The 26,195-nt window shown below is 49.1% G+C and overlaps 1 protein-coding gene across 1 annotated transcript in view; it reads left to right on the forward strand.

Annotated features, from left to right (window-relative positions):
* The window catches only part of CASTOR2 (cytosolic arginine sensor for mTORC1 subunit 2), a 119,176-nt gene extending 92,981 nt beyond the window's left edge, over positions 1–26,195 (forward strand). Inside the window, exons 3-9 of the mRNA XM_082776396.1 lie at positions 15,601–15,794; positions 16,561–16,693; positions 17,979–18,102; positions 18,704–18,814; positions 20,206–20,288; positions 21,252–21,346; positions 25,684–26,195. Of these exons, the coding sequence (XP_082632522.1) occupies positions 15,601–15,794; positions 16,561–16,693; positions 17,979–18,102; positions 18,704–18,814; positions 20,206–20,288; positions 21,252–21,346; positions 25,684–25,749 (806 nt within the window). The 3' untranslated portion in view covers positions 25,750–26,195. The remainder of the gene's footprint in view (positions 1–15,600; positions 15,795–16,560; positions 16,694–17,978; positions 18,103–18,703; positions 18,815–20,205; positions 20,289–21,251; positions 21,347–25,683) is intronic.

Below are 26,195 nucleotides of genomic sequence, written 5' to 3' on the forward strand. Positions count from 1 at the left end.
TGTTAAGAGCATCAGTGCCTGAAAGAGTTTTGCAGTCAGCTTGCCTGGGCCTCCCCCATTCAGATTAGATGCAAACACATTCGTGATAATAGAAAACCGTTTGGAGAGAGGTGGTTTTCCTTTCATCCTAGATGAATAAAAGAAGCATGGAGACCTGTTAGCGAGGAGCAGGGCTTTCTCAAGTGGCTACTTTAATCCTTGCTGTGTCTCTGGTACCTGGCTTTTCTGCAGGCTCGTGTTTAGGAGCGGTGGAGGAAGCCCCATGTCCTGCAGCAAAGGCCACAGCCCCTGCGAGGACACTCGCTCCTCCGAAAGGGACAGGTCCTGAGCCTTATCTTGGGCCTGGGCCGAGCCCTAACCCAGCTGGCACCTGCCTGGTACCTTTGCCTTGTGGCCAGACCGCACCTCGTGCCCATGCACCTACCCAGCACAGACAGGGCTGTTTATGAGGTACTTTTACTTTGCTTGGAGTGCTGGATACAGCAGAGAAGGCTGAAGCTTTGGTCTGTGGGGTAACCAGGCAGGTACCTTCAGTCCCAGCCAGTCCCAATCTGCTTGTAGCTGCTCTCCCTGTTCGTGCTGTGTCCCTGCTGCATGGGAACAGTGTCAGCTACCCCCTTTTTGCCTCACAGAAACGTTGGCCAGCCAGGCCTGTATCTGAGCTTGGGCTGCGCTGGAGCCCACCCCTGACTTGGGTACCCAGGAAGATCTGTCGTTGTTCCTGCTTGCTCTCAGCCATCCCTCACCACCCTCCCTGAAAGCTCCCACCTCTCAGCTTGCTGAATAATTTCAAGGTGCTAATTGCCCCGCGCTGCAGCTGATGCATTGATCTGGAACGCAAACAGTCTCGAGGTAATTTTCTCTCAGAGCCGGCCTGGGGCTTACGCAAGCGCTGGTGTTTGTTTCCTTGTTTTTAATTTCCTGCAAAGAAAAGCTTTTGTGTTGCTCTTGACGAGATGCCTGTGCCTCTGTTTCAGCGGCTGCTCCGTCAGGGCACGTGGGTCTCGAGGAGAATGGACACTGACAGTGCCCATGCCTTGTGAAACAGAGGTCTGTGGGTGCGAATGGGAAGTCCTGCTCGGTCGTGTCCCTCCGTCAGAACTGCGCTCTTCTCCTCGGGGTATCAAGTGGCTCGTCGTTAGCTCTTGCTCATCATTAGCCCAGCCTTTGGAAAGGCTGGGAGCAGCTCAAACTCGTTGTCCTGTTAGCTAAATACTTGTTCTGTTAGCTAAATCCTTGGAGCAAAGCTTGTTCATCCCTGAGGACTGACATCCCTGCTGCGGCCGCTGGCCACAACAGCAGAGGGCTGGCTACCAGCCCCTGGAGAACACAGCACGCACCCTGCGTGGCAAGGAGTTAATTCTCCTGTGGCTGTTGCCTCCAGCCGCCAGCAGAAACCTTGTGCCGAAGGTTGTGCTGGTTGTGCTGAAGGTTGTGCTGGTTGTGCTGCTGGCTGTGCTGTGTGCTTGCAGGGTTTGAGCCGTGGAGGGGTGGGGGTGTGCAGATGATGTAATGTGAGCAACTCCCGGTGCTCTGCGAGCAGGAGGCTGTGCAAAAATAAACCCATCGGCAGCCGTTTCTCTCCCCAGCTCGCAGGCACAGGTTCAATTTGCCTGCAGGATTTGCTCTCGTACCTTTTAAATAAAATGGGTGGTGGTTCTGCTGAGCAGGGAGGAGGGCAAGGCTGGTGGTGCGGCTCTGGGTCAGGGTGGCGATGGGGAGAGGAGCGCACGCAGGTGGGGGCTGTGCACGGGGACGAGCACCCTCTGCACCCTTCCAGGACATCCACCTTCATCAGCAAACTGTGGAGCAAACTTTGCATCTGATTCTGCATCAGCCCTGCCTGCGGGTGGCATGCATGTGTGTGTAAGCAGCAGTGCACAGCAGTCGTCTACCCCTGAATCACGAGTAAAGTGAAAAGGAGCGTACCACCTCCCTCCCTCCAGAGAAGCAGCCCCTTCTTTGCAGGCTCAGGAAGGTGCCCGTGGCTTCCTTCAGCTTCACTGGCCCAGAGCCTGTTGAGAAACGCTGCCACCGGGCCAGCAGAGCTGGAGAACAGCTCCTGGGTGTGCACGTAAGGAGGTGGGAGCAGGGAGGTGGTGGCACTGTGTGTGCTCCCGGCCTCTTGCCAGGCTGCCTGGTGAGCGCCTGCCAGGGGCAGATCTGTCGGAGGGGAAGGTTCACGCCAGCAGTGTCACACCGTGCCCTTGCAGGCAAGGGAAGCTGGCTCATGCACCAAGCCGTAGCTTTGAGGAGAAATACAAAAATTTATTGTGCTGCTATTTCAAAAGCATCTGTGTGAGTGTGTGTGTGCAGCCCTCACGCCTGTGTATTCAGCTTTCCAGAAGTGTCAAGGATTGGTGACACCTCTAGAACACATCAGCACCTCCCAGCCAAGGAAAGATTTTCTCACTTCAAACAAAATACTGACATATCCCCTCTGTCTGTCCACAAATAAAACAGGACATGGGAGGTAGAAGGAAAGAAACAACTCACAAAATGGAAACCGAGCTGCTGCGAAGCCCCTTCCCAGCACTGTCCTGTGTCACCTGCACGCCTGCTGCTGGCAGGAGATGTGGATGGAGCAGAGCTCAGCTGGTCCGAGTGTCTGGCAGCCGGGGGGGCTCTGCTTTTTGCAGCAGTGGGTTCAGATGGCAAGTGGCGAGCAGGTGTCATCCTCAGGACAGTGGGTTGGGTAGTCAGCACTCCCCTGTTTCTCTCTCATTCAGCCACAAATGTGCAGGTATGTCAGTGCTGCCCCAACATTTGATTTTGAGCTGGTGTAAGTGCTTGAGAAGTGTTCTGGATCCATTTTGCAGTCTCAGAGTGAGACGGGAACACCCAAACAGCAGAGCTGTGTGATCCCCTGTCACTTGGACACGACTGACACCGCCTGTGGCCTGACTCAGTGTGGCCATTGGTGTGGATCCAAAACATCTCCAAGAGAGATTTCTGTTCCTCCACATCCGCTAACTGGAACGAGGGGTGGGGGCATTTAGAAAAACAACTCCAAAGGTCGGAGAGCTTGGAAATTTCATATAAACAGATTTACTCAGCAGAGACTTGCTCTAGCATTGCTGTGTATCAGAGACCCACCTGAACGTTACAGATGGCCTCCCTCATTCATTTCACTGCCGTAGCGTCGTCTGTAGTTCTGGACACGACCTGGGATGACACAAGTGTTCTCCTCCTGTTTCACGGGGTGGCAGATCACAGCACCACAGCAGCACGTCCAGGGACATCCATCCCTTGCGCCCACAGGGAGCGCAGCTACACCAGGCTCTGCTTCTTGCCACAGCCGTCACTCCAGGCTGGGGGAAGGACCAGTCAGCCTGGGGGCTTCTGGAGTCCAGGGAACAGTGATGCTCACAAAATCCTGAGCCCACGAAGGGCGAGGGCTGAGCACATGAGCTCACGTGGGTCTGAAGAGCTTTGCACCAGGTGCCTCTAGTGAAGCTGCTCGAGGTCCGGTAGGTGTGCAGGAGACCACACCACTGCTCGGGCACGCCTGTGGTTGGTGTGGGACATGAGGAGACCCCAGGCAGCGTTTCTGGCCTCTGCCTACAGCACCTGGAAGGCTGCAGCAAGTGCTCAGCGGTTGTGGAGTTCAGCTCTCCGTCACGTCGACACAGAGATGCTAGAAGATGGGGACGCTGAGACTGGGAGGAATGTTTGCAGGTTTGAGAGCAAATGTATCTTGCTTCACATGGCTGAAGATCCCTCTCCTTGCATTGCAAACTCATTCTTTTCTCCCCTGGGAAATCCTGGCCTTGCATTGCTGCAAGGCGATGCAGCTGCACTCCAGATGCAGACCAAAGGAGTCACTTGTTTTGCTTGTAGGTTGGAGCCTAATGGAGGGAGAAGAAAGCGACTGATTGGATTTCTGCAGCTGTTGCTGTTTTTCCTGCTTCAGAGTGAAAGAAGGCGCGGAGACCCCTCAGCTCTGGGGTGGGGGCACTGCTGGGGATGGCTCCGAGTGTCCTGGTGCTGCAGACACAGGTGGCTTTGGGATAACTGAATAAAAACAAAATACCTGGAGGCAAATACAAAGGAGCTTCTTCCTGGAAGAGCACCTGCCCAGGTGGCCAAGCTCCATCTCCTAAGCTCCTGCTTATTTCTGGTGTTACTGCTGTAATACCCAGGAACCGCAGCTGAGCTCAATGCTCTGTGCAGCCAACATTTTACATGTGTTTCATCAGACGAGGACTTTAGCAGCCAAATATTTAATGTGGAAGGGAAATGCAGGTAAAAGGAGGTGACGTGATGTGCCCGAGGTTACCTCGCAAGCTAGTGGCAGATGAGGGGGGGTGAGCTGTGTCTGTCGGGGCCAGACCACTGCAGGGTCAGCATCCACCTGCAGCACCTTGACCCCTGCTACTGCCCCAGTGTCCCTGTGCCCAGCCCATCACTGTCCGGCAGGGCCACGGCACCTGCAGAACATCCTGCAGCCCTCAGCATCAGCGTGCTGTGGTTTAACCCTGCCGGCAGCTCAGCACCACACAGCCATTCAATCACCCACCACCCTCCCTCTCTGGGATGGGGGAGAGAAACAGAAAAGTGAAGCCCGTGAGCTGAGATAAAGACAGTTTATTAAGACAAGGAAAAAAAATAATAGTAATGTGTACAAACAAGTGATGCACAATGCAATTGCTCACCACCCGCTGACTGATGCCCAGCCTAACCCCGAGCAGTCCGGCCCCCTCCCCCGGCCAGCCACCCCTATATATTGTTCAGCATGACCCCAGATGGGATGGAATACCCCTTTTGCCACTTTCGGTCAGCTGTCCTGGGTCTGTCCCCTCCCAGCTCTTGCTGTACCCCCAGCCTGCCCACTGGCAGGACAGAGCGAGGAGCTGAAAAGTCCTTGGCTTGGTGTAAGCACTGCTCTGCAGCAATTAAAACATCAGCATGTTATCAGCACTCTTCTCATCCTGAGCCAAAACATAGCACCCTACCAGCTACTAGGCGGAAAATTAACTCTGTCCTAACTGAAACCAGGACAGAGCATCAGAGTACAGGAGACAGACGCTGCTGCTGCAGCCAGGAGAGCATTTGTCTTGAAAACTGGTTCCTCCAGAGAACACCAAAGACTGCAGAAAATCAGCAAAGCTTCATCTTTTCCAGCACGAGCGTGATGTGTACTTCAAATCCCTTGTATTTAAAAGAGAAATAAGCAATGGGGTTGAGGAGGAATGCATTTTAATTATTTATCTGAATATTGATGAAAGTTAGCATTACGTGGGCCCCAAGCACTTCATTACACATTTTCAGTTACAAAAAGCCATCCTACCTGCAGAGTACTGTGTTCATGTTTTAAATATCAGTGCACCCTTCTCCCATAAGAAGCTCCTATGAACTTGTGCAAATATCTTCCTGCTGTTTGGTGGCAATTTGGATGGTCACCAAACCCAGGCACGTGGCTGTACAGGTGAGCTGCAGACACCTCGTCTGCAGGGCACTGCGGGCAGGAGGGGACCCACACCTCCAGCTTGGAAGGGCATCTGCCTGTACCTACATCTTTGAGGACAAAAGGAGCAAGGCAGAGTGCAGCAGGAGACTTTCATCCCCTGTGCTTCCTCTTCGCCACCTTGGTGGCCAGCTGCTCTTTAATCCTGGCTCTGCTCTCTGGGTCTGTGTGCTGAGCAGGCGGCGGAAGTGCAGCCCATGCCAAGAGGCCTGGGGTGCAGAGATACAGCCCTATCCTGGCAAGAAGAGAGCAGAATGCCAGGATCTCTCTTGCAGCCGCTGGCATTTTAGTGGCTAGGACTAGCCAGGGAGCCAGCAAAAGCCCCGAGGTGCCGATATCCCCAGTGAAGGCACGTCTGCCAGGAGCTTTCTTCTATCTGCAGTGCAATGCTGAATTGGATCATTCAGGTCTCTTTTCACAGGTAACAAGTGATAGGATGTGAGGCAGCAGCCTCCTGGGGAGGCTTAGGTTGGGTATCAGGAAGAATTTCTTCCTGGAGAGGGCGATCAAGCCTTGGAACAGGCTGCCAAGGGAAGTGGTGGAGCCCCCATCCCCAGAGGTATTTACGAGACATGGACGTGGCACTAAGGAACGTGGTTTGGTGATGAGATTGGGTAGGTCAGGCTGATGGTTGCACTTGGTGATCTTGAAGATCTTTACCAACCTTGAAGACTCGATGAGTCTGTACACTCAGCCACGCCGTCTCTTTTAACAGGAGCAGAAGTCTTTGCCAACGTTAAGGTACCTTCATTATGGTGAGGGAACACAGGCTTGCAGCTGGCTGGGGCTGTGCACAGAGGGCGAGCATTGCAGGGCAATGGGGAACTCCAGTTCTGGCCCAGTGGTGCCAGGTGATAGCTGATGAGTGCTCAAGCACATGCACATCATGAGCTGGAGGCATCGGGAGCATTTCAGGGTGCAGCACGCTGCGGCGGCGCTGGGCTTCAACATGAGAGTGCTGTGATACACAGCCCGCAGCACACGATGCCAGCTGTGCGCCCAGGTCCAGCTGTAGCTGGGACTGCTTGCTCTGCGTGCTCTGTTTGTTGGCAGAGGAATGCAGCATGGGTGTGAAGATGAATCTTTCTGCCTCTACCTTTTAAAGGAATGAAAAGCTCAGGCATTTTTAACCTGGCTTTTGGAGGCTTTTTGCATACATAGCAGCATCTGATAACAATATCCAGTTTATTTTCTCTCTTTCCCAGGAATGGGCTTTCCAGGTTCCTCTGCTTGCTGTTTTCAGGCAGCAGAGAGATCCTGAATGGCTCGGGGTGGGTAGAAGTCACTGGCTTGTCTCCTCAGCCCCAGTGGTGTGCCAGGAGTATTTGATTGCTGGAACTAGCCCAGACTCCTGTCTGCACCCTTAATTGGGAAACAGGGATGGGGATGAGCAGGGGACTCCAGAGGTGTAAATAGATCAGTCAGCCACATGGCGTCATCTCTGCTCTGTACAAACGCAGCTGAGGACATGCTGCGCAGAAAGAATAATTTTAATTAGCACGTACTCCTTCCCAGGCTCCGTGACTAGTGTAAATACATCGCCACTTCTGCTAGGAAACTTTCCAGGAAGGTGCTGTACCAGCACGTACCTCATCTCATTCCTCAAAACCCACGTGGGCCATGGCCATGTACTCAGAGGTGAAGATCACTTTGGCATCTGCTGAAAAAGGGACACGCGTCTTCCAGATAGGCAAAGAGAAGCAGCAATAAACTGTCCTCTCCCATCATCCAGGGCATAGAAGACATGCCTGGGTTGTGTACTGGTAACGCTGTGTAAGTGGTAAAAATACACTGACTTCTCTGCCTTTGAGCATGACATCTCCGGTGCTGTCAGAACGCCGTTCCCACTTACTGCATGCAGATACGTGGGCAGATCTGGAGCAGTGAGAAGCTGCACAGCGTTACGTCCTCCCTTCCCAACAAACTCTTACAAAGGTCTTGCTCAAGAGCTGCTCAGCTGTAGCGCCCGCAGCAGCAGTTGTGTTTCATGTGGCAGTGGATGGGGCTGGTTAGGTTGTTAGGTCGTAGAGATCGTAGAACCACAGAACGGCTTGGGTTGGAAGGGGCCTAAAGGTCATCCATTTCCAACCCCCTGCCAAGGGCAGGGATGCCACCCACCACACCAGGCTGCCCAGGGCCTCGTCCAGCATGGCCTTGAACACTTCCAGGGATGGGGCACCCACAGCCTCACTGGGCAGCCTGTGCCAGTGCCTCACCACCCTCTAAGTGAAGGATTTCCTCCCAAGCTCTAATCTAAATCTCCCCTCTTTTAGTTTAAAGCCATTCCCCCTTGTCCTTTTACCATCCGTCCATGTGAAAAGTTGCTCTCCGTCTTTTTTATAAGCTCCATTACTGAATATCCCCAGCTCTCCCAGCCTGTCTTCATAGGAGAGGTGCTCCAGCCCTCTGATCACAAGGGCAGAGCAGAAGGGCACGATCTCCTTCCTCCCCTGTTGGCCACCCTTCTGTTGATGCAGCCAAGGATGCAGCCACCCTTCTGGGCTGCAAGCACGCACTGCTGGCTCACATTGGTCCTTTTGTCCGGCAGAACCCCCAAATCCATCTGCAAACATGCTGAGAGTGCACTTGATCACTTGCCTATGTCAGTGAGAGATATGAAACAGCACTGGTCCCAGGACAGACCCTGTGGGACACCGCTCTTCACCAGCCTCCACCTGGACATGGAGCCAGCGACCACCATTTGTGGCTGCAGCCAGAGATGCTTTACAGAAAAACATCCCTGTTGTTTGAAAATGCAGAATACTCACATGCCCCTGCAAATTGTTTATGGGCACAATGAAGCTTTGGTGCTTACTGCTGAGCTGACACAGTCTCTTTCCAGTTGCTCCTGAAAAATATTCTGTATTAACTCAGCTTCTGCCTCTGTCTAGGAGCTACTCCTCTCTGCGCCTGAAGGATTGCCCTGGGTGAGCAAGGTGATCTGGGAGGCAGGGAGCCAAGTCTCCCAATTTTTAGAAAGTAAAGGGGGGATGAGCATGTTTGTGATTCCTCTCCAGTGAAGGGCGTGGATAACTGCCTTGTTTTTGAGTAATAACAGTACCTTGTCAGATGGACATGGGACCTGGGGTCACTGTGTGCAATCCCCTGTGTGTGATTTGTCCTGTTCGCACAAGTAATGTGAAATTCAAACTGCTCATTACGCTGGGTAGAGTTTGATGGAACTGCCAGGAAAACACGAGAAAATTGCACGGGGTACATTCGTCCATTCTGGTGTAAACCCATGAACGGCCTTTTACATTGAGTTAATCTGAAGTTGAAGGAAACCCATAACAGCAGGCAGGGACCAGGAGAAGATAAGTCTTACATGGGAAATGGCTGCATGGCTTGACGTGCTTTGGGAGTGCTCGCAGGAGGTGCAGACCTGGGGGGAGCCGGGCCAGGCTGGGTGCTGTGCAAGCTCCAGCTGCCCAGGGCTCAGGAATGGAGACTTAGGCAGGCTCTGGGTGCTTGTTTTCCCTTCTTTGTCTTTTCTCCTTTCCTTTTGTCTGCCTTTCATGGTCTTGTTAGTGGAAAGTGAGAGACCTTTGCCTTTCAAACCTACCTTAATATCCCCAGAATAGCCCTAGCATCAACAGCTTCCTCCCACAGCAGTGAGAAAGCAGATTACCCTGGAAAAATCCTCAGAGGCCAGAGCAATGCTTCCCTGTTCTTCCCATTCTTATTCTGTTTTCAGACACTTCAATCTTTGCCAAATGCCTTTTCTGGGCAGAAATTTTCCATGCTGTTTTTCTCCATAGTGCTGATTTTTGCATTAACTGTGAAATGCTTTGATTGTGAGATGTGTATAAACCCCAGCTAAACAGGTCAGCTGTTCCTTGGGAGCAAGGCTTAGAGGAATTGTTATTTTTTGTAACCACTTTATAGGTAGGAAACTGAGGCACAGAAGCACTGAGGTTAAATATATAAAATGTCAAGCTGTCATTTCCTCACTGCAGAGTGTTTGAGTTTATGAACCTAACAATGTTCTTTTGACAGTTTTGTGAGTGGGATAATACCTAAATAGGAAAATGAGATGACGGGTTTCACAGCTTCCCTATTGAGGGAGTTTGGAATAAGAAACTCAGTTCTGCATGTTCTGTTAGATAAAAATGTCAAAAACACAGAAGCAGGCAGTTAGGGATGGCGAGGATCCCCGGCTGTCGGTGCAGCCCTGCAGAGGTGCCTGGGCATCCCAGTAGGAGAAAATATGGGGCAAAGAAGAGTAATAAAAGAGACAAAAGTTGAAGTTTTCTGGTCCACTGTGGTCCTGGAGAAATCTGCCGTCCCATTTTCCGGTAGCATGTGGCATCTAATGAATGCTTGGAGCAACCAGCACTTAAAAGATCGCTGATGTCCTGCAGGATCAGATGTATCGCTGCCAGCTTGTGCCTCCAGGGCTGACCCAGAGCACACATAGGTCTGAAGGCATCACATTCCTTGTGATGTGACTCGTGCTGGCAGGACTTTCTCCTCTGCCTGCGTCTGGCACCCATCACCTCCAGCATCGTCCTCTGAAGAGGGTGGCACTTGACCAAACCACTAACATAAAAGGAGAAAAAAATTGCAAAAGCCACGTGGTTGCAAGCTTGCTGACCTCTTCCCAGGATGAGCTCAGGTTCATTGAATGACTTCAGCTGAATCAGAGCTGTGGGATTTTCGTCCTTCTCTCCTGCACAGAAGTATTGACTTTTTGGACCTAATCACCTTGTTTCCAACACAAAGCCAGGCGATGCGCTTTCATCTCGCCCGGCTATTGTGCTCTGCTAAGTCCCTCGGTGTGAGAGCGCTCCGTGGCACTCGAATCAAACCGACTCAGAGGACTTTCTGCCTGGCGGCCATCTCACACCGCACTGCAGGCGCCTGCAGGGCTTATTGAGAGTTGGTGTGGCAACGACACTGCCTCTGCTCCCAGTTATTAAGTGTGAAGCTGGCGGTGCATGTGCCCAGATGCAAAAGAAAGGATATTTGCATCCTCTGACAGGTTATGATTTGTGCTGTAACATCCCCTGGACACTTCTTCACCCTGGTGGGGTCCCTGTGAGGGAAGCTCAGCAGTGGATCACTTCGGCTTGTGGCAGAGCAAAGCGAGGAAATGCAGGAGTAACCCAGGTGATTCTGGGGTGGTGAGGACTGGGACACAAGTAGCTGGGCATTGCACTGGCTCCAGAGCTGTTTCTGGATTTTAGCACACCACAGAAACTGATAAAATGACATCTCTACCCCAATTTCAACCCATTTGCATTGCTTTCTGGAAGTGAGAGAAACAAAGTGCCCCATTTCCTAGTGTTAAAGGAGTGTTACTTCGCATAAGCTCTCCAAAAATGTGAGTCTCAGGTGCTTATCCTCTTCCCACTCTCCCCAAGAGCTCATGTGGCCAGTTTCCAGTTTCCAAGAAGCCTCTGAGAGGTTTTCTGAGCAGGGACATCCAGTTCAAACACATGCACTGTGTTAGGTATCAGGGGAACCAGGCCAGTGGGTGCTGGAAGCCCACCCTGGGCATCCTGGCTCCGCATGGGCTCGTTGATGCTCTGGCTACTGTGCGCTCATCTCAGCAGCACCCAGCTGCAGCGCCCGGTGGCATCTCATCCCCTCCTTGGTGACTGCGTGACAAAGCCGATCGAGAAGTCAGAGAGATGCCCGGGCTTTGGATCAGGCTTTACGATCCGAGATAATCCCTCACTTCATTATAAGATAGGATTTTAAAACTGCGGAGCAACGGACAGCTTCCACTGGGCAGCAGGAAGAGAACCTTTTAATAAACATAAAAATCATATTAAAAATATATGTACATAAACTGTGCTGCCACATAGAGGCATGGGTGACAGCTCTCCCAATTTATCATGAATTTTGCAGTTGGCAGCACTTTTATTTTTAATGCCTGACCATTGGCGTCCTACTATTGCAGGAGCTTTTTCCTCTTATCTTTTTAATGCAAGCAGGACTCTAGCTGTCATTTTTGCAGAGGGAGGCTATAAAAGGTGAAATAAGCACAGTGTATGGGATCTAAAGCCAGAAGGCTGCTAAAAAAGAAGCACAGTAATTTTTAATTTCATTATTTTTCAACATTCAGAGTTAGCCATGTCTGAAAACATAAGCCCTATAATGATGAATTGAATGAGCAATTGTTTCACCCAGAGTACTCTGCTGTAATGCAAAAATTTGTGTACCAAGTGAAGGTAGGTGCTTAGGAAATGATCCAACATATCACACCAAAGAAACAAACCAGCTTAGCACCTTCATTTCCCTCCAAGCACCACAATAAATCCATCATATATCTATGGTTTCATTTGAAAGCTAATAGGTGCCCTCAAGTGCATGTCTGATTGCTGTTAACTTGGAACAAACTCCGCAGGAGATGGGGAGGTGCGTATCCACTATGAAACCATTCATTTTCCAGTTACTGTTGTGGCCCCTCAATTTAAGCCCTTTGAGTAAATTGAACCCATTTAAATGAGGTGCAGGAAGACGAGTTCTGGTGGTGATGTGCTCTCAGAGCATTTTGCCCATTTTCCAGCAGGACGGCTCTCCCAGCTCTTTGCGTCCTGCCCCACAGGGTGCATGAGGCCAAGGGATCCCCAGGGAAACGGGACAGGAAAACACAAAACATTTGCACAGATGAAAACCAGGAGACTCCTTCCTTGCTTTCCCGATGAGGTCGAAGCTCATCATCTGCCCAGCATCCTCCCAAAGGTATTTTCACAGTGCCACAGGGAGCCCAGCTCGCCGTGCTTACAGCATTTCCTAGTGCTCTGGAGGCAGCTGCTCAATCCTTGCTTGGTTCTTGGCCAAGGTTTGTTGTCCTCACTGGAAATGGTATTGATTATTTGTGCTCAGGAGCCAATTATGGCTGGTACGACACTCACCAGCTCACAGCTCAGGGTGGCGTGTGCCATGGAGGCTGCTTTCCTTCAGCTGTGCCTGCCAAATGGGCCAGCGAGGTTCTGGATGATCATGGCTCGCGTAGGTTGGTGGGGTTAGAAGCCAGCTAAGGGGGATGAAATGGCAGCTGGAGTGTGTGACCCGCCAGCGGTGGTTGTGGTGACAGGCAGCAGATGGCGACGATGCAGCCTGCAGGAGCAGAACCACTCCTGTGGGCCTTCTGGTGGCAGGCCTGTGAAGTGTTACGCAGCCAAAACACCAAAACCAAAAGGCTTCGCTCTAAATCAGGCTCCAAAATCCTGCTCGTAATGAACAGAGCTCAACCCAGACCTCATAGAGGTCCTTCTCAGCCTGAGGTGAGGTGTGCCCTGCGGTCAGAAGCAGGAGTGATGAGCCAGCAGTGAGGGGATCTTGAGAGCCCGATGGAGGGATCTGTGCGCTGGTCCTGCGTGGGGGACACCTCGGTGCCAAAGCCACAGGGCATCAGGAGATGGGGGAGATGGTGGTTTTGGTGGGTTGGGGCTGAGTCATGGACAATTCCTCATTTTGCTCTTTATTTATTACCTTTGTCTGCCTGAGTCTACATTAATGTTTGTCTGGTGTTTTCAGCTCTCCTTATGCTTGGTGCCTTTAACAGCTTCCTGGGCAAAGCACCTTCCCACGTGGCTTATTTGGTGCTATTTAGATGAATTTGTTGAGCTTCTAGCCTGGGTTTGTTTCAATAAAGTTTGGGCTGTACCTTTCCATCCGGCTGCCTAGTGGGAACAGTGCACAGAGGTGATGCTTTCAGTCACTTTCTCTATAGCTTTTGCACGATTAATTGAATTATGAGAAGCAGGTTACTTAAACAAACAAAATGGTCCTGTTACACTTCCTAGGGCCTGTTAAGCCCATAAAAACAAATATGATCAACGCTGCCTAGCAATTACAAATGCAACTGGCAAATTGGCCTCCCTGCCCCTTAATGAAGAGGTCGACGAGGTCTTCTTGGGGCAGTTCTCCAGCACCACGGCTGCTGGAGGGAATCGCAGTAATGCCTCTGTCCACCGAGCAATGCTGCATCTGCCATCGCATCCCCTACCCAAAATAGTTTACTGGTATTTAACAGGCTGTGATCACGTCACCCATGCACAGCAGGAATATTGTCCTGGGAAATGAGCTGTGATCTCTCCTTGCTGCTGGTGGCGAATTGCTCGGAGAATGGGGTGTGCTGGGGATGTGCCGGCTGCGGGTGGGACAGGCCAGGGAGTGCAGGGATGGGGCAGCCACCCTGCCCGCTGCTTTGGGGGTGATTTTGCAGAGAGGAGAGGTGCCACTTGGCCCTGTGGTGGTTTAGATGCCTGCCTGCTTTAATGGCTTTGGGATGTGGGAAATGGAAGTGTAAATACTGATGACGTGCAGGTGCCTTTCCTGTGCTTGCGTGCTCCGTGCTGCCAGGGAGCAAATACACGTCCAAAGAAGGAACACATCTTTTTTTTTTTTTTTTTTTTCCTCTCCTTTTTATTTGTGTCTCAGGCAAGGAGCAGAGATGGGAATAAAGGAAAAAAGGCGTCAGCTGCTTATTAGATCAGCAGCAGTTGTTTTGAGCCCTAGCTTCTCCCTGTCAGTTGATGTGGTAAGCTTTGTTTTCGGGGTACCTTCCTGATGTGAAGGGCGATCTGATCACCAAATGGTATTTTGCTGCCATAATTTTCTGCAAGCAACTTGCAGTGGTCTCTCCAAGGTAACGTGCTGTTGATTAATGCACAAACTTATCCAATCTCCCTGGTGCCCAGTTTTTATTCCGTACAAGCTCTGATTATTCAGTAAAAAAGAAACATTGGCCTATGAAGCTAAACATCAAAATGCAAAAGCAGAACCCTCAGTGTCCCCACTGTTTGCAGTGTGTTTGCTCAGGGTTATTTTCATGCCACACACAATTGAGGTTATTGAGGAGAGCAAAACGAACAGTATTTGTTATTCAGTTCTTTTTGGGTTTTCAGCACTATCCTCATCTCAGAGCAGTGGTGCCTGGGGATTCCGGGGGTGTGAGGTTATGAATTTATTACATGGTGTGTGGAGCTGTACAGAAACAGCTCCCAGAGGCCTCACTGAAGGAGAAGGAAAGGATACAGCATGGAGGAGCCAGGAGTGGGTGGATGGATTAGGAGACATGGGTACGGACATGGGGCAGCGTGCCTGTGGTGTCGGGGTTTGAGTGCAAGAGAGCAGTATGACAATTTATGTTTTCAGACTGCTGGGCTGCTCTAACCTCTAGCAAAGTGTGTAGCTTTCCACTGGGACCTCCGTTGAGTCTTTGCTGGCTGAATCTGCATCTGAGGTCAAGTTCCTTAAGCCAAGGAGATTTAACTGGGATTATGCATTTGTGAGTCTGGCTCTGGCTCTGAACTGTTTATTTCTGCAATTTGCCAAACCAAAATCCAAAGTCCAGACAATCTTAGAGAAGGTTATACCTTCATTCCAGAGTTTGTGTCTGGTTTTACAGGCAGTTAATACATTAAGGTTTCTGTAAAACAGGTAGAAATTTGTATTAAGTGGTTTAAGTACAGATTTTGAGCACCTTAATGACAATAGACTAGAAGCAAATGGAACGGAACTGGGGTTATTCTTAAAACAATTTCCTTTACCTCAATGTGTGATCACCTTGTAATTTCTTGTGCATGTGTTACACCATCCATCCCTTATAGAGCTGTGGGATTCCTGGCTTCTGTGTTAGAGGTGGAGGCAGCAGACTGCAGATGCACAGGGGTCCTGCTCTGCACCTCCCAAGCCTTGCACTGGCACCCAGGCTCCTCCATCAACCTCCGTATCAAGTCCAGGAGAAAACAAAAAGGGTTTAGAGCAGGAAAAGTAAAAAAAAAAAAAAAAAAAAGTGGGAGGGTGGGGAGAGAAGCTTGAGTAAAGCAGTTGGAGAAATAGGGTGGTAGAGAAGACTGAAATCAAAGACCTCAGGCTGTTTCCATGCGTGGATGTCAGCAGTGTGGGTCACCAGCATCCAGGCAAACAGCTGAGGCTCATGTAATGCCCTCTGTCATCCCTGGAAATCTGCGTGAATGTTGGTGTGGTTGGCTTATCTAAGAAGCACAGCACCAGGCTGTGAAGCAGTGTGGGATGCCCAGGACACTTGCTGGATAAGTGAGCTCATCTCATTCCTTGCACTGAGGTCTGTGCTAACCACATACAAATCAGGTGGTGGACGTGGCTCTCTCTGCTGCTAAACCAAACCTCTGTCCTCCCCCTCTGTCTCTTTGCAGAGCTCCCATCCTCAGAACACTTGAGTGTGGCCGATGCGACATGGCTTGCCCTCAACGTGGTGTCCGGTGGAGGTGGCTTCTCTGGCTCCCAGCCCATTGGTGTGACCAAAATTGCCAAGTCAGTAATAGCACCACTAGCTGACCAAAACATCTCAGTGTTCATGCTCTCCACCTATCAGACGGACTTCATCCTGGTAAGAGGACACGAGAAAACCGGGCAGGCACCTGCCACCAAATGAAAGTTCAGTTGGGCAGAGTGTGTTTGAGGAGCAGCAGGAACACCAAAGTCTGCTTTCCCCAGAGCTCTGTGCCATGCTGTTGGCACATCTGAGGAGCTTTTCCCATTCTCAGAATGCCGTGAGACATTTCTTGGTATGGGTTATCTGGTGTCTAATGAGAGTGCTGAGCCCACACTGCAGTCTCTCCCTTACTGGCACTGGCAGCATTTTCTACCTTCCTTCTGACTTTGGTTTTCTGCATTATAGGAACATAGTGTTTGCTGTCAGGTTGCCTGGTGATGGACAGGAGGCTCCAAAGTTGTTTTGGAGATGAGCAGACTGCCTCACATGCATGTGTGTTTGTGCATGCACATAGGGCACAACCACATAAGATCTATTTTCTTAGGGAACAAGGCTGAAGAACAAGCAGTGCTAAATTCTTGAGGGGATGCTGGAAGAGAGGTGAAACATCTCCCTCTTAGTCACTGCCAGCTGCTTCAAGCTTGTAGGCTCTTCACAGACCTGAACACCATGGTGTTTAATCCTACCGATATTTGCAGTAAAAGCACCAAAAATGCTTCCCTAGACACAGATCTAGGTGGCAATTATCCTTATTTACCTGCTGGCTCAAACCAGAATGATGTGTTCACTCTCCTATGCCCTGAGAGTGTGTAACCTCACCTGCAGCATGCTCTCACTTCTGGTGCATGCCATCACAAGCTAACCCTGTTGTCACCTTCAGGTACGTGAGCGAGACCTGCCCTTCGTGATGCACACGCTGGCTGCTGAGTTCACCATCCTCAGAGTAGTGAACGGGGAGACAGTGGCTGCCGATGACCTTGGGATAACAAATGGATTTGTCAAACCAAAACTGGGTAAGAACCAGCGTGGGCTCAGCCTGCTGGGGGTGAGGAGTCTACCTCCTAGCTGGCTTCAGCGTTTTGGTGGATGGTTATCCTGTTGTAAGGTAATAAACCATCTTAACACATGCCTCAGTCCATCCCAGTTTGACCAAGGATTTGAGTAGGTGCTTAACTTTCTGAGCAATGCTGATAAGCTTTGCTGAATTTGAGGCTTTTAATGCTAGTTTAATGTCTCTAGAGGAGATGTGCCTTTTGTAGGACAGAAGGTTAAAATACAATTCATTTCAGTTGCAAAAATGACATTGTCTGTAGCCCATGCTTCACATTTTAACATTTCAAAGGAAAACAGCTTATATAGAGGCTTGTTTATGCACTGCAGCAGTTGGTACATAGAGAACGTTGTTGTTCAACTTTCACACTTCAGTACCACTCAGGATCAAGGCCAGAGTGAGCCCTAGGCCGTACAAAACCTTGGGATGTTTCCAGTGTAATGGAACAAGCATCAAGCAAAGGGCACAATCAGGAAAGGAACTCGTTAAATACACGTCTACCTACACACCTATGTGCAGTTTTGTGCCCATAAGCAAACAAAGCAGGGATCATTTGTTTTGAAGTGCCACTCAGCCTCATCACTCGATAGCTGTAGATCATCTTCTTAAGAAAATGAGCCTTACACAAAAGCATGAAGGAAAGGCACAGTGAACAGCACAGGTATGCAATTTGCTGTTTTGCTGTTTAACAGTTCAGTGCATAAATACTGGCTGCTCCATAGCCACTGGCTGCAAGTGTGATTGCAAAGCTGCTGTGTGTCAGCTGGTTTTTAATTTTTGTCAGTGTTAGAGCAAAACGGGCCTTGGGAAAGGAGGGAAAAGAGGGCGTACTGCCAGCAACCACAGCCAGAGAAATGCCTTCCATAGTCCTTTCAAATGGTGGAAGCCTGAATTTTTTTCTGCTTTACAGTTTGTCTTGCCACCTTTAGCTGCCCCTGGTTTCCTGTGGGTGCACCCGGTGGCCTGAAAGCCCCTCTGAGCGGAGAGCTGACCCGTCCTCCATGCAGGGCAGGGTACTTGGGATGCCCTCAGCCCACACCTCGGGGAGGATGCTGCAAGAGGAGGTTGTCCTCAGGCTCCTTGGTCCCTGTCTGAGAGCCCATGGGGCTTCAGTAATGAGAAAATTTCTGCTTTTACCTTAAAAACACTGCCAGTTTTCTCTGCGTGTGCATGGATAATGTCTGGTGGGATGTGAACCTGCTGCAGGTGTGGCTTCATAGCTGTGCGTGTCTGTGTGTCTCTTCCAGTTCAGAGGCCTGTCATTCATCCCCTTTCCAGTCCGAGTAATATGTTCTGCGTCACCAGCCTGGATCCAGATACCCTTCCCACTGTTGCTACACTCCTAATGGATGTCATGTTTTACTCCAATGGGTAGGTCGTGGCAGGGAGACAGGCTCCCCGGGGAGGCATGGCTGGTGTGTGGAGACACAAATTTGCATTGCTCCTCTCAGATGCTCTGAGATCTGCTTACACTGTTTTGGTGTCTTGCATTTAGGAAGGGAGAGGAGGGAGCTTTTACAGGCCTGGGAGGGTTGTCCTGACAGGTGGAAGGCAAGCAGGAGATTGAGGGTGCCCAAAGACTTCGGCTTTTTTTTTTTTTCTTTTTTTTTGGCTTTGCAGAGGTGAGCCTTTTCAGACTTAATCTAAAAGTAGCAATGGAATCCATATGCTGCAAATCCAAAGGGTATACGGCTGGTTATGCTGCAGCCTTCTGGTGCCTGCAGCTCCTGGCCCACTGCTCTCCTACAGGAGGGACCTGGGGCAGGGGTGGGAGAGTTTGGTCAGTTGTGAGGACTGGGAATTCTTCCCCTGCAAAATCAAGAAAATGCAAAGCAGTGTGATGTGACGGTACTCACTGTCACTTCCCTAAGTCAGTGTATGAACATCTCTAGTTTCACAGGCTGTATCTGCTTTAAAAGCCTTCCTTTGATCTTCTAGCCACAGCTAATGTTGATCTTTTCTGTTCCTTCAGAGTAAAAGACTCGGTGGTCGGCAACGAAGACTCGGGACACATTCGCTTTTTCTCCTTTTCTCTCATTGAGGGTTACATCTCCTTGGTCATGGATGTCCAGACACAGCAGAGGTGAGCTTTGGTCGTAGGGTCTTCTCAGCTCCCAAAAAACACCTGTGATGTTCTCAAAGGAGCGGGAAGTCATTTGAGCTCCTACATGTTAATTGTGGGGAGCCTCATTGTGTGGCTGTCACATTCCTGTACATCCTGTCACTTTACTGAGAGAAGTCTGGCATGTTGATCCAGGTCCAGAATTTTGGGCTTGTCTGTCCAAGCCCTTGGTGAAGTAATAATCCAGAGTAATGTAGGATCCCAAGAGCTGTCTCACTTTGCAAGAGGGACACTGGAGCAAAGTGGTTTTGCAAATTTTATTCCATTGTTCATTACTTGTAATTTTGAGAGCAAAAACCAAAAAAATCTGGTGTATGTGGTTGTAGGTTTACTGCCAAAAACTGAGAGTGGGGTGGGTACTTTGGTGACACTGTCCTCCCACTTCACTTTCACACATGGCTGGGCTTGGTGCAGTCTCGTTGTGATGATAATGTACTGAGTCATCCCTGTGCAGCGGGAGCCCATGGCTCGTTTGTCTGGCAAGGCAAAAAGTCAGCTAGGGAACGAATATCAGCCTGTTTGTGTGTGTGTACTTCTGCAGCTCCACGTCACAGGAGTCTCTGAGGTCTAGAGGCTAGACAGCGAGCTGCACTGAGATGCAATGCATAGGTTTGCCTTTGACACACAGTGCAGTGCTTGGTTTGATTCTTGACTGCCCTAGGGACTTGTTGTGCAAACTATTAATTGCCCTCTTGAAAGTTTCTTCAACCTTAATTGGGGTAAACCTCTGTCTGCCTTCAAGAGAGGCCTGAGGCTTGGAGCAGCAGCCTGGCACTTGGGGAACCGGGCTGGCCAGTTCCTTCTCTGTCACACACCGCCTGCTTGACCTCGGGCAAGTCACATAGCCAACAACCGGCCTTCTTTCCTCACTACAGAACTGGGATCTCTGTGGGGATCCCAGGGGCCTCCCAGGGATGGTACGGAAAAAAGCACTGATGATGCTCAGACACAAAAACATTGGGTGCTGTCACATACCAAAGACAGTGTGTCTGGAAGCATCAGCCACCCCTAGGTGCTTTGAAATGCAGCTCAAGTCAAACATTCAGATTAAAAGTCTTAAGGTTTTTAAAGCTGGGGCACGGCCTGTTGCTTAGGAATTCTTTCTTGTGCCTCACTGAGTGCCTGTGCACGCTTCCAGCATCAGAAGCTTATTCAGTGTAGGACATCTGGAGGGGCAGGCAGGTGCACCTGTACCGCTTGCCCTGACTTTTCTCAGTTTCACCAAGCTGCTGCTGCTGCTATTGCTGGCTTCAAGCAGGGCAGGGATACAGGAACAGCAGCATCCCCACAGGCAGAATCTGACACACCGCTGTGTTTTAATTGCTGCGTTTGGTGTTCCTTTTCTTTTGCAGATTTCCTAATAATTTGTTGTTTACGAGTGCATCTGGTGAACTCTGGAAGATGGTGCGGATTGGTGGGCAGCCTCTTGGCTTCGGTAAGTAAACATTTGGGGGATCAGTTGGTGCACAGGTAGTCACTTGCCTCGGGGCCTTCAAAGGTGATGGAAAAATCCATCTGTGAGTGAGGCTTTTTGAGAGCCAGCAGCTTAACCTGACTTTGCAAGCTGAGGTTTTCAAATAGGTAGAGTCTGACTCCTACCTGATAAGTTAGACTTCCAGGTATAGTCCTGAAGTGCTACATGCTTGACAGCTCCATCTAAATTACATTCATCTGTGGGACTTTGGAGGTACATGCAGCTAGGTCTCTGTTTAGAAATTAAAAATGAACTAAAAGGTGGCAAGGGAATGCATTGTAGATTACTGAAAGCAGCAGTCAGAAAGCACTGTTGTAATCCAGTGCAATCCTTGGGCAACTCTGGGGCCTTAGTAGATTGAGCATTGAGTTATAGCAGTCCAAGCAAGGGTCCTATTCACAGACCTATTTCACTTCCAGTGCTTCAAACGTTTTCTCTACTCAAAAGAGTGTTGGACCTAAGTAGCACAGAGCAAATACATCACATCTGCAGAAGTATTCCTGTTATTTTCACGTCTCCTACAATTATAAAGAAGTCCAATCTTAGTTCTGCAATAAAGATGGGATAGTCAGGAAACACTGGGGCTCCATCCCGTGGTTTCTGTAACAATTCCAAAATACAGGCTTCAAGAAAATTTCTGAAAATTTCTTTCTTTTTCTTTTTTTTTTTTTTTGGTACTATTTAATACTTTCTTCTACACCAGACACAAAAAATGATGCAAGAAGGAAATTTTCATGCACCTTCTTTTAATGCATCTCAGAGGCAAAATATGTAGAAATGGCCCAGCATATTTAATTGATAGAGCTTGCCAGTCCCCTAAGTATGCAATATTTTATTATGTTAGCTTAGGATCCGGTTGAGATGTTAAATTTGTATCAGTGAAATGGACACTCACTCTTTTTTTTTTTTTTATCTTCCCTACAGATGAATGTGGAATTGTCGCTCAGATTTCTGAGCCTTTGGCCGCAGCTGACATCCCAGCCTACTACATCAGTACTTTTAAGTTTGATCACGCGTTGGTGAGTCTTAAGGCAGCTTCTTTGGGGCACAGGAGGTCTTTTGGTCCTTTCTCCTGGGAGAAAAACCATGATGAGAATAACATTTCCCATCCAGAGAACTCGTGGAGGGGCCTTTGCTGTGATGCAGTGGCCCTGTGTCACAGGCTTCTGAACCAAGCTCAGTCCTACCCTGAGGTAAAACCTTATGAGGGATTGTCATTCTTGGAGAATCATGGAGACTTCCTGACCTTCCCAATCTCTTCCAGTGCATCACTGTCCTTCGTTAGAAACAGGAACCAACCCTCTCCATTTTCCTACAGTCGTGGTCAGAGGTGGCAGGCTCTCCAGAGCGTGGTGCATTTGTGGGGGAACCGTCTTGCACCAACAGCACCCTGCTGCCTTCATCTCCTGCTGCCTGCGTGGCCCTAACCTCTGTGGTTTGAGATCCATCTGTGAGTCAGGACTAGCTCTGCTCTTCCTGCTCTGTCCTTCTCCTGGTGTAGACCTTCCGTAAGGAGTAATAAGTGGCAGCAGGGCAAAGGCAGGTGATTTTGAGGCCATGTTTTTGGGAGCATTTGTAGCAGTTGCAGCGCAGGCATTGTCTTGTCGTTCATGTGAGGCTCTCTTCTCTTTTATATCAGCAGACATTTTACCTTTTAGGCATTGGGCCTACCTCTGCTCCTTCCTTCAGCTTTATAGGACACCCTCAAAAACGAGGAATTTCCCTGAAAAGGGAAGATTGCTACACCTGTGCCTGTGAGTGGGATGGCATTTGACATGGAGCCTGTTCCTCAAGTCTTTATGGAGGGAGTCAGTAGCCTACACACTAACAAAACTCACAAAACTCTGCTGTTTTGTGCTTTTTGTTTTCTTAAATGTGCCCTTTATTGCATTATACTTCTCCTTTTATCACTGTCTCCTTTTATCACTTAAATTCACTGTCCAGGCCCTGCTTTTGACCTGTAGAAGGGCTCCAAGGAGTTCAAGGGGTTTTTTTTTGCACTGTTTTTTCTTCAGCTAATTACTTTGGTTTTTCACAGCTGGCATGAACCATTTGCAGCCCGTAGGTCATATGTGTAAAGAGTAAAAGGTAAATATTATTCTAGATAGCAAAGGTCAGAGTGTTATATATGTTTGTCTTATTTTCTTGAATATTAACTGTGCTGATAAGATAAGCTAATAAAACACCATTTTAAAATCAATACTGTTAGCTTTGCCTCACATTCCTACCTGTTGTTGTGGCCACAGGAGCATGCTTTCTGTGCAGGGCACAGGGTGCAGAGTGCTTCTAATTGTCAAGCGATATCTGGAGAGCTAAACCCTGCTGCTGAAAATAGATTTTTCACTTAAAACTTGTGCCATACAATTGTGATGACTCTGCAGTAGCTCCGCCTTTTAAAAGTGTCTCTCCCTGCTGCCTCCAAGCCCAGCAGCTCCCTGCTTCCGAGCAGCTGGCAAGGTGCTATTTTGGCCACACATTAAGGTCTTACAGATCTCCCTTCCTCAAATCAGTATTTAATCCTTTTTTTTTTTGCTACTTGTTTGTTTGGTTGGTTTTTTTTTGTTTTTTTGTTTTTTTTTTCTTACAGTTTTAAAAGCCTTTTCATCCAGTTGGTGCCTTTCTAGCTGTCAAAACCTTTCACCAAAACATGTTGGATGCTGGTGCATTTCAAGCCCTCCTTTGCTTGACTTTGCTCCAGAAGCAGTGGCTGGGCTGTGCACTTTCTGGCTCTAGGCTGGTTTGGTTAGCCAAGAACCTCACCTAGATTCTGGCATTTTCCCTAACTTTACACTATTTTTTTGCTACACAAACACCTTGACTTCTAGTGGCATTTCTCAAGGTCTAAAAGCATCCTGAATCCTTTCTCTGCATCCTCTCTTTCTTTATTTAAGGTCATTCAGTATTTGTTGTCAACAGTTTAGAGTGCTTTATAAAAAAAGTTGTTTCCCTTGACCTGATCTTTTTCCTGCTGTGCATCTTAAGGTGTTTTTTGTTGCGTATTTTTTTATTTGACCTGGCTGTTAATATTCAGGTCTCTGCATTGCTGTAGCAGTAGAAATGTGCTCTGGAAACCAGGAGCTGAGCTTGAGAAGAGGTCTTTTTGGGATACGCTGCTGAGATGGGAACCTCCAGGTCTCTGGTTTGATATGTAGGGTTGGGCTGGAGAGAGCTACGGTTTCCAGCTCCCTCTAGGGTATGTCTAGAGAGAGCAAGTGAGAAGGGTCACTTTTAGCTTTTCCAGGTGCTCTGCTCTCATTGCCTCATGCTGGGAGGTGTCTTGCTCTTCTTCACCGGTATTTTGTATCCGATGAGGCTGAAGCAGTGTCTGGGAGGTAGTCTGGAGCTTTACTTCGCCTTTCGTGGATGCTTTGATCTGCCCTCTGGCTGGTGAGTGGACGTTCTGCACCAGTTGCCCTGGTTTAGGGATCTTCTGTAAGTGGCAGAGATGGGAAGGACTTCTCCACTGGTAGCAAACCAGGATGTTTGCCTACAAATCAAAACTGTTTGCACTTCTGTCCTGGAGAAACTCAAGCCAAAACCTTCGTGGTATGATTGATAATTCCTTGACATTAAGGGCATCAAACATTTTGCAGTGAGTGAAGGTTCAGCCTGCCGAGTTTAATTGAACAAGGAGGTGCAGGTCAAAGCCAGCTCTGCTTCCTCCTGCTTCTGTACTGCCCTAAAGGATCACATGGAGAGATGATGATCCTCTGCTGGGTCTGGCTAAGGAAATATGTTCTGCAAACTGGGTTCCTGTGTCTTTTTTCATTATCTTCTGGAGAAGCAAAGAGCCACACAGCATCTCCCACTGCAGTATTCAACGTACAGGGAAAAACAATGAAAGAGAAGCAGAGAGTCCTGTCTTATAGTCCTACTTCATGCGGTGGATGTTTGCTGGAATTTTTTTCCAAACCCAGAAAAAATAGCTGTATGGTTGTTTTAAGATTATTTTCTTCCTTTCCCAGCTGACCTTTGTTCACACATCATCAGAGTTAGCGGCTCCTGTTCCATCTTCCCACTGGAAAATTGAATGCTTTTCTTGTTATTTCTCATGGTTTTTTATTTTATTTTTTATTTTTCTCAGTTTTGTTAAAAGCCCTGCAGAAAATCACAGCCCAGTTTTATTTCCACTGTCTGAGCTCTGAAGGGTCTCCAATGAATCCAGGTATTGTGCTCCTGGCCAAGGACTCAAACACCTCACAGACGAAGCAGTCCCTTCTTCAACTTACTTAACGTGAATTATTTTGGCTTCTTGCAGCAGCTCACAGATAATTTATCTTTCCCTCAGTCCCCTTTCCACTTTCCAGGAGCTGTTAGCTGCCTGTCCCCTGAGTGTCATCTGTGGTTTATGTAACGGTCAGACGCCTCTTTTCTGTCTCACCTAACTTTACTTGTGATATTCTTTTCTGTCGATGACAGTCACTCCGAGATCTTTTGCATCTTCTGTTACAAGGGATTTTTCCTGCAGCAAGTGTGAACAGACACCCACTAATAATTTTGTGTGTGGACTTCTGTGGTTAAGTTTCATCACAAGATCGGAGTAAGAATGCTCAGGTGCTGTGCCGCACCATCTGGGACTCCCCCCACAAACAGATGGGCAGGCCTCTTCCTCTTTGGACAGACGGTCCCTTCATCACCTGATGTGGTCTCCCCACCCACGCTTGTGTGTCCCAAACCTGTAGGATGCCCTGGAGAGCCTTGTGGGGCCTCAGGCAGGTGTATAAATCCTTTAGACAAGCACCATGTTCGAGCGAGCTCCTGGCATACAGATGCATAAAGCAAGTCTCTGGGATACATGAGCCACGAGGGCTCAAAGCTTTACCTGGATCTCCCCTTTCCTCCCACCTGTGGAATCCATATTGGTAATTAAAAGATTTCAGGTGTTTTGGGGGAAGACAGTGGATCTCCTGAGCCAGACCCAGTGCTGGACCAGTGGCAGCACCACAGGCAGTGGTGTGTTTTCTGTGGTCCTGGGTGGGGAGAGGCTGCTCCCCCTCCTGCCAGGGGCAGCACTGCTCACCCCAGCACGGTACTTTGCCAACAACAGCAAGGGAGAGGAGGGGAGTGGGAGAAGAGAAGGCAAGGAAAGGCCCAAAACAGTCACCTCCCCACCAGCAGACACCATATAGCCAGCTCTCACTTAAAACACTTGCTCCTATGGGAGCCATGCATCAGCACTTTGGAGCCGGAGGGTGTCTCTCGTAGATGGAGCCCTTTCTCAATGGAGCTGAGGTGTCCAGCATCCCACCTGGTACCCTGGGGCTCTTCAGGCTTTGTCTCCTGCCTCTCTCTTCATTATCATCCTACCCTGGCTTTTGCTAGAGCCTAACCTTTCTCTTTTTCTGTTTTCTTGCAGGTACCTGAAGAAAATATAAACGGTGTGGTCAATGCACTCCAAGTCAGTCAAGCTGAAAAGCATTAGAAATCTTCTGAGCTGGTTCCAGATGCTTTTTATTATTATAATTATTATTATTATTATTATTATTCTTTTTTTCTCACAGTATTTCTTGAAAAAAATCTGATTCCAGAGAGTGACATGAAAAGAGACTGTGGAAAGTTGAGCAGAAACAGCTCCAATTAGCCTTTGTTTTAATTATTATTATTATTATTATTATTGTTATTTTATTAAATTTCTTTATGAATGAGGGGCAGGAGGAAAGGGAGTTCAGATGGTTTCCTGAGGCCCAGCCCCAAGGCGAAGGGTGACCTTTGGTGGTGTGGAAGGAGCTCCCCGGGGACACCGGTGTCTCCCTGAAGTGCGGTGGCACGGCCGTGGGCGCTCTGCCGAGGGCTTGGTGGCACGGCCGGAGCAGAGGGGCCATAAACACTACAAAATGTGGAATTAAACGGAAAAGACGTCGCATAGTG

This window comes from Aythya marila (assembly GCF_965140915.1).
Source record: "Aythya marila genome assembly, chromosome: 20".
NCBI classification, from domain to species: Eukaryota; Metazoa; Chordata; class Aves; order Anseriformes; family Anatidae; genus Aythya; species Aythya marila.